Source organism: Mobula birostris, chromosome 15, assembly GCF_030028105.1.
Source record: "Mobula birostris isolate sMobBir1 chromosome 15, sMobBir1.hap1, whole genome shotgun sequence".
In the NCBI taxonomy this organism is placed as follows: Eukaryota; Metazoa; Chordata; class Chondrichthyes; order Myliobatiformes; family Myliobatidae; genus Mobula; species Mobula birostris.
Window position 1 is genome coordinate 70,335,438 of NC_092384.1, and position 14,686 is coordinate 70,350,123.

At 43.1% G+C, this 14,686-nt stretch overlaps 1 protein-coding gene across 1 annotated transcript in view; it reads right to left on the reverse strand.

The window, feature by feature from the left end:
- vat1l (vesicle amine transport 1-like) overlaps window positions 1-14,686 on the reverse strand; it is a 184,368-nt gene that overhangs the window by 10,632 nt on the left and 159,050 nt on the right. Inside the window, exon 8 of the mRNA XM_072279203.1 lies at window positions 3,925-4,008. Coding sequence (XP_072135304.1) covers window positions 3,925-4,008 — 84 coding nt within the window. The remainder of the gene's footprint in view (window positions 1-3,924; window positions 4,009-14,686) is intronic.

Genomic DNA, 14,686 nt, shown 5'->3' on the forward strand with positions numbered 1-14,686 from the left:
CGATCTTGCACACAGAACCTCCTGTCCACTCCCCTACCTAATGAACCCCTATCACCACAGCTCGCCTCTTCTTCCCCATTCCCTTCTGAGTCACAGAGACAGGCTCAGTGCCAAAGACCCGATCGCTGAGACTTTCCTCTTTTGGGTTAAACCCCCGCCCCTAACAGTATGAAAAGTGATACACCTGTGTTGTTGAGGGGGATGGCCACAAAGGTACTCTGCATTGACTTCCAACCCCTTTCCCCTTCCTGACTGTCACCCAGCCTCCTCAGTCTTACACCTCAGGTGTAACTATCTCTCTATACGTCCTATCTATCACCCCCTCCACCTCCCGAATGATCTGGAGTTCACCCAGTTTCACCTCCAACCCCTTAACGCAGATTGTTAGAAGCTGCAGCTGGATGCACTTCTCGCAGTTGTAGTCATCAGGGATACTGGAGGTCTTCCTGCCTTCCCACATCCCTCAAGAGGTGCATTCCACTATCCTGCCTGGCATCTTTACTGTCCTAGCTGAGCAGATATGAATACATCATTATATCTCTCTGTAGTTTATTTATCTGTTGGATGTGATGATACAGATAAAGAGGAGAGGAGGTTCTGCTACTAAGACTGGGGAGTTATTGCTGATTTCTAATTGCTTCCCTGAAGATACTTCCGTAAGATAATGGCCATAGGAGTAGAATTAGCCCATCCATCCCCATTGAATCTGCTCACAATTCAATTCCAGAATTTATTTAGTTAGGTGGTAGCAGGATTTCAACTTGGCACTGAAAATCAAATCAAATCAAATCAAGTCTTAATTATCATTCAAACCATGTATTGATACAGTTGAATGAGGCAGTGTTCCTCTGGAGCCATGGTTTATAACATACATTCAAAATAGCGAGAGAAAAGCATATATCATTATGCAAGAAAACATATGTATAATCCCTGTTCCAGAGCAACATGTCCCTGAGTACAGCACTGACGGGACAGGCCAGCTCCCAACCGAGCATGGACACCATGCTACACCACCAACAGTGCCTTCTCAGCTGGACTGCAGCAGCAGACAAGCCTGAGGCTTGAGGCCTAGTCCTTGCTACAACTGAGGCCACGCTGCTGCCTCATTGCCAGTCTCCCACCAAACAAGGGAAACAGACGTGTGGCATCTCACATTACTAATGTTCAACACGAGCTCGCGATTGCAAGAGAAACGTCCAAGGCAGTCACTTATGGTTACAATGTATGCTCTTGTCGCGCACCAACTCCGATGTCTCCAAGTATCAGGCAGCAGCACAGTCTGCACTCAGTTCAGCTCTACTGAACCCCTTCTGGCCTCTTTGCAGGTTCTCCTTCTCCAGCCTGTCCACTAGCTTCTCCTTCTCCAAACCAAGCGCTGACTTCTCTTTCTTTGAACTGAGGGCCAACTTCTCCCTCTCTAACGCCAAGCGCTGGCTTCTGAAGGAGATGTAATGATATAGCCTGTGTCTTTAAGGCCCTCCGTTGGTCGGGCCGACCATGGATGTTGCGTCCCAGCTGTCTATATGATACGAAAACCAGAGCAGTACAACATGGAGAGCAAGCTGCAGGCTCCCCCTCTACATACGGCTGATGAATCCAGAGGACTAGCAGAGACCGATACAGTTTGGCACCAGCATTGTCACAGGAGATACCAGTCAGCGTTGAACTCAATATAAGGGACTCCAGCTCCAGATTTTTTCTTGGGATTTACTCCTGAATTTTCCATGGGTTTCACTTCCGTGTGAGTGGGTATAGCCGCAAGGTGGCTGAGGTTTGAGAACGAAGTTTTCTTTCTCCTCAATGAGCTGCCAGCCATGGATGATGAGATCCATCTGCATGAAGAGACTGGTTTTAAGGTGCCAGTAACCCTCTTTTGCCCCTTCTCCATAAGATGTAGGAGCAGAATTAGGCCAGTTCAACCACAGAGTCTGCTTCACCATTCCATCAAGGCTGATTTATTATTCCTCACAACACCAAGTCTCCTACCTCCTTCCCATAACCTTTGAAGTCCTGCCTATTCAAGAATCTATCAACCTCTGCTTTAAATACACCCAAAGACTTAGCTTCCACAGCCATCTATGGCCATGACTTCCAGATTCACACCCTCTGGCTAAAGTAATTTCCTCCTATCTCTGGTGAAAATGGACATCCCTTTATTCTGTGGATATGCCCTCAGGTCCTAGACTCCCCCACTTTCCATATCTACTCTATTTTGGCCTTTTAATATTCAATGTTTCAATGAGATACCCCCTCAATCTTCTAAACTCCAGAGGGTACAGGCCCAGAGCCATCAAATGCTCCTCATACCATATGTTAACCCTTTCATTCCCAGAATCATTCTCGTGAACCTCCTCTGGACACTCTCCAATGCCAGCACATCTCTTCTTAGATTAGGAACCCAAAGCTGCTTACAATAATTCAACTGTGGTCTGGCCGATCAAGATGGTACGCTTCCAAATCTCGTCAAACCATTTCACTTACTCTATATGCTTGCTCTTTTTGTCCTGATTGTGCTTCAGTAACTGTTGGGGCCTGTGACGTGCAGTTTGGAATTCCATTGAATGTTCTCGCACTCTGCTGTCCCCAGGGAGGACAGAGAACATAAGCTGCCTCGTGGAGAAGGCCAGAGACAAGGCATGGGGGCCATAATCCACTCCATTTCAAAGCAACAAAGAAGATAGAAGTATCAAGGCAAATGCGGAAGAGGTCAGTGGTCATTCTCCGGTGGTCGACAGCCAAGTCAGCACAGCACTTGGACTCAGTGCTCAGACTCAACATGGCATTCACTCTTCATGCAGGGTCTGAGTTTGTGTGGCCACTCCACTCGATAGTGATGGGAGGATGTTTTCAAAATTCTGAGATTTATCTGATTATTGGACTGTAGTTTATTTTGGTTTGCTACAGTTCTCTGTGTTTTCTTTCTTGTTGCCGATTAGCGGGTAGGCAATGTGTTATTTTTTGTATGAGGGAGGGGTTGGGGACTTGCGATCTGATGTTCTTGTTGGTGTTTTACTGTGTGGGCAACCTGTTAGTTTTTGTGTGTGAGAGGGGTTGGGGGTTTGATGCTATTGCCACCGGGTTTTTTTGTGAGGATGGGGTTTGGGATTTGATGTTCAAGCTGCTGTTTTCCAGAAGGGTTATCTGTTAGTTTTTGTGCAAGGGAGGGGGTTGGGCATTTGGGGTTTGATGTTCCAGCTGCGGTTTTCTGTGTGGACAATCTGTTAGTTTTTTGTGCAAGGAAAAGGGTAGGGGGTTTGGGGTTTGTAAGTTTTGTTTCATTTTCTTTTATGTGCGGGTGGGGGGGTTGATGTCTTTTCTTTCAACACCTCCAATGGTTTTTCTGTATTTCATGGCTATCCGGAGAAGACGGATCTCAAAGTTGCACTATACATGCATACTTTGACAATAAAATGAACCTTTGAAACTTTGACCAATACCTTATAAAGCCTCTTGAGAGTTGTTCAAAAGGTTCAAAGGGACATTTATTATCAAAGTATGTATGTTGTACAATCCTAGGATTTGTCTTCTCCAGTCAGCCACAAAACAAAGAAAAAGCATGAATGTGTTCAAAGAAAAACATCAACCACCCTCCCACATCACACACAAATAAAAACAAATAACACAAATGATAAAATGAAAATCAAACCCTCTCTCCCATGTGAAAAAAAAATGCATAAGCAGCTCTGTACTTATCCATGTAAGGGAAGAACATTCCATCTCACATCTTGTAGTTGGTGGTAATGCACACAAATTTAGTTGCTTTCATTACCTAACGAGCTTACAATATGAAAGTTACTTTATCAGTATATTGGAATTAATCAACTCTTGTCAATAATTAAATGCTGATATGCTTATTGATTTTCCAGTTGCTTAGTATAACGTTGTCATTTTGACTTGAAGCTTTTAGAAACAAGAATCACTCACCAGTGGTGTTGGTGTTTTCTCGACATCCAGGATAAGTTTCCCTATGTTTCCTCTGTCATGGATTCTCTGCATAGCTTCCTTCACCTGCAAAACATGGATGGACCTGTGAGTCAGCATTAGAAATTGAATGCAGCGTTAGTGTTGTGTATGTGGCCATTTACACAACAATATCATGAATAAAAACGTTGGAGACTGGAGCTACGTTAACAGGGTTCTTTACTAACTGAAACCAAACTGAACACACACGTACAGATCAATACGCGCCTAGTAGTGCATGCTCAATACTATGTATTAGTACAACATAAAGTAGTCCTATATTATACAGTAGGTTATATGGTACACTTAGGAACTTCAGACACTCGATTCATTATCATACATCTCAAGGGACAAATGCTAGCATCAGCTCATCTCCAGCTAATTAATGTTCTACTGCACTATGCAGGGGAAAAACTTAGTTACCATGTCAGTTATGAAATAAACTATTTTGTTTATTTGTAAGAGGACAACCAGAGACTTCTTTTCCCAGGACAGAAATGGATAAAACAAGGGGGCATAACTTTAAGGTGATTGGGGGAAAGTATAGGGTCGATAACAGAGGTAAGCTTTTTTACAGAGAGTGATGCGTGCATCGAACATGCTCCAGAGGTTATGGTAGAGGCAGGTGCATTAGGGATATTTAAGAGACTCAGAAAGGCACATGGATGATTGAAAAATGGAGGGCTATGGAGCAGGTAAGATTAGATTGATCTTAGAATTAGTTAAAAGGTCAGCATGACTTCCGTTGTCTATCTTGGAAGCATTGGGAGTATATATGGCGGAATCAACAAGGATCAACAAGGCCAGAGTGGTTTTCAACATCTTTAGGGAAGTGTGGACATGCAAAGTCATAGCAAGGAAAACCAAAATCAGAATCTTCAACTCAAATGTTAAAACAGTGCTCTTATATGGCTCTGAAATCTGGAGAACAAAGAAGACACTACAAAAACTACAGGCTTTTATCAACCATTGCCTGAGAAGGATCCTAAACATCAGATGGACCGACAAAGCAACCATCCAGTTACTGTGAGAAAACACCAAGCAGGGATCCATAGAGATACAAATATGCAAACGGAAATGGAGGTGGATTGGCCACACCTTGAGAAAGCCAACCAACAAAATCTCCAGGCAGGCATTAAAATGGAATCTCCAAGGAAAGAGGAAAAAGGAACATCCAAAGAACACACGGAGGAGAGGCGTTGAGGCGGAAATTAGACAATGGGACACTCTTGGTTCATCCTTGAGTAATTGGCTCAGACCAGAGGACGATGGAGATGGGAGGTCATCAATGGCCAAAGGATATCCACTAGAAGCTAAGAGCCAACAGCAACAACAACATTGTGAGTCGAACAGACTGTACTGTGCTGCAATGTTCAATGTTCTATGCTCTGTAACAGCTTACATTCATAGAGTGCCTTTCATTTAACTGCAGCTGATGCTATCACTGTCCTGTCTGAGATGCTGTCAATGGAAGTTTATAAACCAAGACTCCACCTAATCTGTTTGAAGGAGATAAATCAATCCAAGATATCACCTTGAAGGAAAGCAGGGGAATTCTCCCTGGTGTCCTGACCAACAGTTATCCTTCAGTAATTATGATCCATGAATAGACTAATGTTTGATCATTGTTATACTTCAGTGGGATTTTGCTGTGTAAATGCTATTTACCAAGTGTGTTATATAGCAGCAGGTCTAGAGTTCAGAAAGCACTGCATCGGCTAGACAGAGTCTGGAGGTATGCTGAGTCTGCTTGTTGTGCAACAAATTGTTATTCATACTTTCTTCAGTTTTTTTTTCACCCCAGCTTTCCTCAAAGTGCTGAACAAGCAATAAATACACTCCATGGCCACAATGTAATATGTGGTTATTTGAGTTGTTGCCATCTTCCTGTCAGCTTGAAGCAGTCTGGCCATTCTCCTCTGACCTCTCTCATTAACAAGGTATTTTCATCTACGGATCGCACCGCTCTCTGTAAACTCTAGAGACTGTTGTGAGTGAAAATCCCAGGAGGTCAGCAGTTTCTGAGATTCTCAAACCATCCCAACCAGCACCAGAATCAGAATCAGGTTTATTATCACCGGCATGTGATGTGAAATTTGTTAACTTAGCAGCAGCAGTTCAATGCAATACATAATATAGAAGAAAAATAATAATAACAATGATAAATAAGTAAATCAATTACAGTAGATTGAATAGATTAAAAATTGTGCAAAAAAACAGAAATACTATATATATAAAGAAAGTGAGGTAGTGTCCAAGGGTTCAATGTACATATAGGAATCAGTTGGCAGAGGGGAAGAAACTGTCCCTGAATCACTGAGTGTGTGCCTTCAGGCTTCTGTACCTCCTACCTGATGGTAACAGTGAGAAAAGGCTCCTTTTCATTGACTACAGCTCTGCCTTTAATACTATCATTCCAAATAAACTGATTCCTAAGCTCCGGAACCTGGGCCTTAGCACTCAGATCTGCAGCTGGATCTTCAACTTCCTCACAGACAGGACCCAGGCTGTAAAAATAGGGGACAAGCTCTCCTCTACAATCACTCTGAGCACTGGTGCCCCACAAGGCTGTGTACTCAGCCCCCTGCTGTACTCACTGTACACCCATGATTGTGTAGCAAAGTTTCCATCAAACTCAATATATAAGTTTGCTGATGACACAATAATTGTAGGCCGTATCTCAGGTAATGACGAGTTTGAGTACAGAGAGGAAATTAAGAACCTGGTGGCATGGTACAAAGACAATAACCTATCCCTCAACGTCAGCAAGACGAAGGAATTGGTTGCTGACTTCAGAAGGAGTAGCGGACCGCACAACCCAATTTACATCGGTGGTGCGCAAGTGGAACAGTTCAAAAGCTTTAAGTTCATAAATGACCTGATTTGGTCCAACCAAGCAGAGTTCACTGCCAAGAAGGCCCACCAGCACCTTTACTTCCTGAGAAAACTAAAATAATTTGGCCTGTCCCCTAAAACCCTCACTAATTTTTATAGATGCTCCGTAGAAAGCATTCTTCTAGGGTGCATTACAACCTGGTATGGAAGTTGTCCTGTCCAAGACCGAAAGAAGCTGCAGAAGATCGTGAACGCGGCGCAGCACATCACACAAACCAATCTTCTGTCCGTGGACTCACTTTACACCGCACGCTGTCGGAGCAGTGCTGCCAGGATAATCAAGGACATGACCCACCCAGCCAACACACTTTTCGTCCCTCTTCCCTCCGGGAGAAGGCTTAGGACCTTGAAGACTCGTACGGCCAGATTTGGGAACAGCTTCTTTTCAACTGTGATAAGAATGCTGAACGGATCCTGACCCGGATCTGGGCCATACCCTCCAAATATCCAGACCTGCCTCTCGGTTTTTTTGCACTACCTTACTTTCCATTTTATATTTATGATTTATAATTTAAATTTTAATATTTACTAATTGTTACTATTTTAAATATTTTTAATATTTAATATTTGTAATCCAGGGAGTGGGAAGCGCAGAATCAAATATCGCTGTGATGATTGTGTATTCTAGTAGGAATTGTTTGGCGACAATAAAGTATAAAGTATAAAAGGGCATGCCCTGGGTGCTGGAGGTCCTCAGTAATGGACATTGCTTTTCTGAGACACCGTTTCAAGACACCGCTCCTTGAAGATGTCCTGGGTACCTTGGAGGCTAGTACCCAAGATGGAGCCGACTAAATTTACAGCTCTCTGCAGATTCTTTCGGTCTTGCACTGCAGCTCTCCCCCCCCCCCCCCCCCCCACAGTGATGCAGCCTGTCAGAATGCTCTCCGTGGTACATCTATAGAAGTTTTTGAGCGTACCTATTGACATACCAAACCATATCCTAATGAAGTATAGCCACTGTGTTGTCTTCTTTATAACTGCACCGATATGTTGGGACCAGGTTAGATCCTCAGGGATCTTGACACCCAGGAACTTGAAGCTGCTCACTCTCCCCACTTCTGATCCCTCAATGAGGATTGGTATGTGTTCCTTTGTCTTTCCCTTCCTGAAGTCCACAATCGGCTCTGTCGTCTTATTGACGTTGAGTGCCAGGTTGTTGCTGCAGCACCACTCCACTAGTTGGCATCTCTTGCTCCTGTACGCCCTCTTGTTACCACTGGAGATTCTACCAACAATGGCAAATTTACAGATGGTATTTGAACTATGCCTAGCCACACAATAATGGGTATATAGAGAGTAGAGCAATGGGCTAAGCACACACCCCTGAGGTGCACCAGTGTTGATCATCAGTGAGGAGGAGATGTTATCACCAATCTGCACAGATTGTGGTCTTGCGGTTAGGAAGTCAAGGATCCAATTGCAGAGGGAGGTACTGCAACTTCTCAATCAGGATTGTGGAAATGATGGTCAATTATAATAAACCTGATTCTAAGAAAGAAAACTAGTTTACCATTCACAGGAACGAGAATACATCCAGCTTCTGAATTCAATGATATAATAGGAGCTCATTTGTATGTACCGGTGTCCATAAGTTGAGTATCCATAACTCAGGGATGGCCTGTATCCTGAGTGGGTCAGTCAAGCCTTCACAGCCCCAAGTGATGTCATGATTAAACCTATATGTTACAGGAGAGGGGGAAGAAAAGTCTCCAACTCTTCGTTCTGATCCTTGCCAGAGACCATAAAATGAAGTCCTTTATAAATCCAGTTTACTTTTCATTTGATATTGGGTATGGAACAGGAATTTCATGCCATCTTCCTTTTCATTCTGTCAAAATTCAGCTCTACCAACAACAAGCAAGCAACAACCTGTGTTGGTTCTTTAGAACCCTGTAGCTGGCACATTTTGTGGAGAGCCCTTCAAATGCTGGCACATTCCCAGAGACCACTTGTCCTAACTTTTGAAGGACAGTGTTGGTTATTCAGCATCATTACTGTTGTGGTTACAGCTTGAAAGGATTATAGAGGCGGCACAGAATGAAGGTTCAGAGCACAATCGTTCTTACAGCACTGGTATGAATGGACCATTGATCTGGAGGTATGTGTTCGATTCTGAAGACACATTTAGATTTCAAGATTCAAATTTATTTATCAAATGTACATTGAAAGAAACAGTGAAATGTGTTGCTTGCATTAACAACCAAACTTAAATTTAAATTTAATACAAGATTTATTCGCAAAACTTGAATTTAAATTTACATATTTAAATAAATATGGTATTAAAAGTTTGAGACTGCATTGATGGGAACTTTCAGAAAACTCCTCCGGTCCTCTGATGTCTTTCAAAGACAACTCTTCCTCTCTCTACTAGACCAAAGGGCGGAGAAGGAAAATTAGGCCATTCGACCCATCATGTACACTGAACCATTCCATCATGCCTGATTTGTTACACTCTCAACCCCATTCTCCTGCCTTCTCCCTGTGACCTTTGACACCTTTACAAATTAAGAAATCCAGCTTGGCCTGCAGGTGACATCATACTTGGAGCAAAGTGGCTAAATTTCAGTCATAAACACGAGAAAGTCTGCAGATGCAGGAAATCCAAAGCAACACACACAAAACACTGGAGGAACTCAGCAGGTCAGGCAGCATCTATGGAAAAGGGGAAGCAGTTGACAATTCAGAAGAAGGATCTCGGCCCAAAATGTCAACTTCTTATTCATTTCAGAGATGCTGCCTGACCTGCTGAGTTCCCCCAGCATTTTGTTTGTGGTGCTTTGATTTTTAATTATCTCTTCAATCAATAAAGGATTTTCAATGCAATCTCAAGAATAGCTCCCACATCCTATGAATGAATAAACAGCTTGTTTCATCACATCCACTCCAGTTCTTTGGTTGAGCTCTCCAGTCCCAAAACTCTGATTACATCTTTTCCCTTGAAACTATATAAAAGGAAATCCATCAACTACCCCCATGTCCTGCTACTCAAAAATAGAGCATAGAACATAGAATATTACAGCACAGTACAGGACTCTACAATCAATCTAGTTCTTCCCTCCCACATAGCCCAAACAGTACAAAACAATTCTTTTATTGCAGAGCAGACAGCCTTGAGGCAGTAAAATCTCTTCAGAAACACTGGTGAAATGTTCTGATTTTTCGCAATTGATTGCCTGTATATGTGATACATGAACCTCAGCTTAACTTTAATTGATGCGTAAGGCAGGAAGCGTACAGAATCAGTTAATCAATCTCTTGCCCAACATCACCCTCAACTCACTCTCTTAACCGTAGCACCAGAAATGATCAAATTGGTTTCTTGGCAGCTTAGGTTAAAAATCAAGTTTTCTAAAGTTTGGATTTCTTGGTTTTCATTAATTTAAATCCTGACTGAAATGTTTAGCCTCAATTGGACAGATTCTGTCATTGATGGATGCGAGATTACAGTCCAGAGATGGATGTGATACTGTTCCACTCTCAGTCTCACAGTGAAGACTGCTCAGTAATACTAATGGAGAGGAGGTTCAAAGATAAAAGTAAATTTATTATCAAAGGACCATATACAACCTTGGACAATTACAGCAACTACAAGAAACACAATAGAATCAAGAAAAGACCACACTCAACAGAACAGACAGGTACCACAGGTTCCACACCACCAGGCTGAGGTTCAGAAACCGTTATTACTCTCCAAGCATCAGGATCCTGAAGCAGCATGGATAACTTCACTCACCCCAACACCAAACTGAATCCACAACCTTGAGACTCACGTTATTTTACACATTGGTTGTTTGTCAGTATTTGCTCATATATAGTTGTCCATAAACTCTATTGTTTTTCTTTATTTTTCTGTACATGTCTGCAGGAAAATAAATCTCAAGGTTGTGTATACTAATATTTGATAATAAATTTATTTTAAATTTATGACCAGTGCATGTTTCCAGAGATAGACATAGACCCACTCTTTCACATTCAGAACTTAGAAACATACAAAACCTACAGCACAATACAGGCCCTTTGGCCCACAAAATTATGCAAAATATGTCCCTACCTTAGAAATTACTAGGCTTACCCATAGCTCTCTATTTTTCTAAGCTCCATGTACCTATCTAAAAGTCTCTTAAAAGACCGTACTGTATCTGCCTCCACCACAGTTGCTGGCAGCCCATTCCACGCACTCACCACTCTTTGAGTAAAAAACTTACCCCTGACATCTCCTGTGCATCTACTCCCCAGCACCTTAAACCTGTGTCCTCTTGTGGCAACCATTTCAGCCCTGACTATCCACACAATCAATGCCTCTCATCATCTTAAACACCTCTATCAGGTCACCTCTCATCCTCCGTCACTCCAAGGAGAAAAGGCCAAGTTCACTCAACTTATTCTCATAAGGCATGCTCCCCAATCCAGGCAACATACTTCTAAATCTTCTCTGCACCCTTTCTATGGCTTTCACATCCTTCCTGTAGTGAGGCGACCAGAACTGAGCACAGTACTCCAAGTGGGGTCTGATCAGGGTCTTATATAGCTGCAACATTACCTCTTGGCTCCTAAACTTAATCCCACGATTAATGAAGGCCAATACAGTGTATGCCTTCTTAACCACAGAATGAACCTGCGCAGGTGTTTTGAGCATCCTATGGACTCAGACCCCAAGATCCTTCTGATCCTCCACACTGTCAAGAGTCTTACCATTAATACTATATTCTGCTATCATATTTGAGCTACCAAAATGAACCACTTCACACTTATCTGGGTTGAACTCCATCTGCCACTTCTCAGCCCAGTTTTGCATCCTATCAATGTCCCGTTGTAACCTCTGACAGCCCTCCACACTATCTACAACACCTCCAACCTTACTAACCCATCCCTCCACTTCCTCATCCAGGTCATTTATAAAAATCACAAAGAGTAAGGGTCCTAGAACAGATCCCGGAGACACTCCACTGGTCACCGACCTCCATGCAGCATATGACCCATCTACATCTACACTTTGCCTTCTGTGGGCAAGCCAGTTCTGGATACACAAAGCAACGTCCCCTTGGATCCCATGCCTCCTTACTTTCTCAATAAGCCTACGATCCTTACTTTCTCAATATGGCCATAACTTACTACGATGACACTACAGGAAAGTTGTACATAAGGTTGAAAGAGTACAAAGAAAATTGACAAAGATGTTGCCGGGTCTCGAGGACCTGAGTTATAAGGAAAGATTGAATATGTTAGGACTTTATTCCTTGGAAAATAGAAGATTGAGAGGAGATTGAATATGCAAAATTATGCGGGGTATAGACAGGGTAAATGCAAGCAGGCTTTTTCCATGAAGGTTGGGTGGGACTGCAACTAGAAGTCATGGGTTAAGGGTGAAAGGTGAAAAGTTTAAGGGGAACGAGGATTCAAACTTTCATTCAGAGGTTTATGAGAGAGTGGATTGAGCTGCCAGCACAAGTGGTGCATGCGAACTTGATTTCAACATTTAAAAGAAGTTTCGATAGGTACATGGATGGTCAGGGTATGGAGGGTTATGGTCCTGGTGCAGGTCAATGGAATAGACAGTTTAAATGGTTCAGCATGGACTAGATGAGCCGAAGGGCCTGGTTCAATGCTGTATTTTCCTATGACTCTATTACCACTGTCTAATCCAGCCACCATCAACATACTAGGAGTCACCACTTACTGAAGCAGCTACATTACTACTGTGGTTCCAGCAGCAAATAGGAAAGATTACAAATTAGCTTTATTTCTCACGTGCACATCAAAACAGCAAAACGTACGGTGAAAAGCATTGTTTGTATCCAGGACCAGCACTGTCTGAGGATGTGCTGGGGCAGCCTGCAAGTTTTGCCATGCTTCTGGCATCAACATAGCATAGCCATAACTTACTAACCTGGACATCTTTGGAATACGGGCAGAAGCTGGAGCACCTGGAGGAAAACCATGTGGTCATAGAGTGTACAAACTCCTTACAGACATCTGGCTTTGAAATGTGTTATACTAACCACTGCACTGCCATGCTTCCCTCTAGGAGATCAGGTACGTGGCAGTGAGCGACTCATCTCTTGACACACATTCAAGGCACAGGTAAGGAACGTGATGGATTATCGTCCACTTGTTCGGAAAACTGAAATTCTAACAATACTCAAGACCATCCAGGGCAGGACAATCCCTTCACTCCTACACCATTCAGTGTGAGAACATTTACTCCCTCCACTTAGACACACCATGACCTTGCTGTGCACTGTTTACGAAATCTACAGTAGTTATCAACAGAAGTAGCAGCTCTCAGAGTTATGACTTCAACATCAGTCACAGCAACGGCATCACGTGTATGGGAGCACCATCAGCCTGCAGGTTCCTATGCAAGTCACCCATCATTCTGCCCAGAAGCTGAAAGTCCCATATCACTAGGTTCAAGAACAGCCCCTTCTCTTCAACCACTCAGTTCTTGTACCAAACTGTACAACCCTCATCACTAAGTTAGGATACAAATACTACAATGCACTACAATGGACCTTCTCCAGCATAACAGTCAGTGTAATGCTTTACAGCACCGGCAATCCGGGTTCAGTTCACTCCACTGCCCATAAGGAGTTTGTGCTTTCTCCCCGTGACCGTGTGGGTTTCCTCCATTTGCTCCGGTTTCCTCCTGCTTTCCAAAGACTTACGGGTTGTGGGCATAGACGCAAGAGGTATTGCAAATGCTGGACATCTAGAGAAATACACACAACGTGCTGGAGGAGTTCAGCAGGTCAGGCAGCATCTATGGTTGGGAACAGACAGTTAACACTTCAGACTGAGACCCTTCAGCAGGACTGTGGACATGCTATGTTGGCACTGGAAGCGTGGTGACGCTTGCTGGCTACCGCCAGCACCTCCTCAGACTGTGTTGGTCAATGACGCAAACGACACATTTCACTGTATGTTCCAATGTGGCAAATAAAGCTGACATTTAATATTTAATCTTTCATTGTGATCTTTCTTGCACAATTTTGTTTAACTTACTAATTTATATTTTGAATGTTGAGTTTCTGGTGCTCTGTGCCTCTGATGTTACTGCAGATATGTTTTTCATTACAGCTGTGCAAATATTTACTTGTGCATATGACAATAGCGTCAATTTTGACTTTGAAAATAGGTCATCCGTCACTCATTATCATTGGGTCTAAATACTTGGACATCCACCCAAATGGTGGTACGACAGCAGCTCCTTTACCAGAAAGAATGCAGCAGTTCAAGAAGGTGATTCACACTACCTTCTCAAGAACAACTGTGAGGTCAATTAATGCTGGGCTCATTAGTGAGATCTCAAAATACTGAATAGGGGTTTCTTCTTCAATGTGTTGAGTTTTCCTACTGGTTCGTTCATCATCTCCTGATTAATCCATGGGTCTTGTACTCTGAGCTAAGCACATAGAACATTGAACACTATGACACGATATATGGCTAGAGTGCCTAAGACTTTGGCACAGTCAACGTGGAGTGGAGAGCAAGTTTGTACGTCAAGGGCAAAATATGTTGGGAATGGTGAGAATGGAGTGCCACGGGATGGGTGTGGCACAGGAGGTAGAGAATGAGTGCCATGAACAGGTGGTGGCGTAAGTGTAGACACATCCAGCCCTGAGATACCAGGCAAGATAATTTGATTCCAAATAATTAGTTATTGATCATTATAGAATGTTTCTTTGGTGCTTCCTGCTCCCTCCCCTCTCCCTTCCCCCTTTCCCAACCGTGATTATCTTCTCCCTGTCTCAGAAAACTCTCCCTGAAACACTCTCAGTCCACAGTAGAGAAACATATCAGAGTCAGGTTTATAATCACTCACATCCAG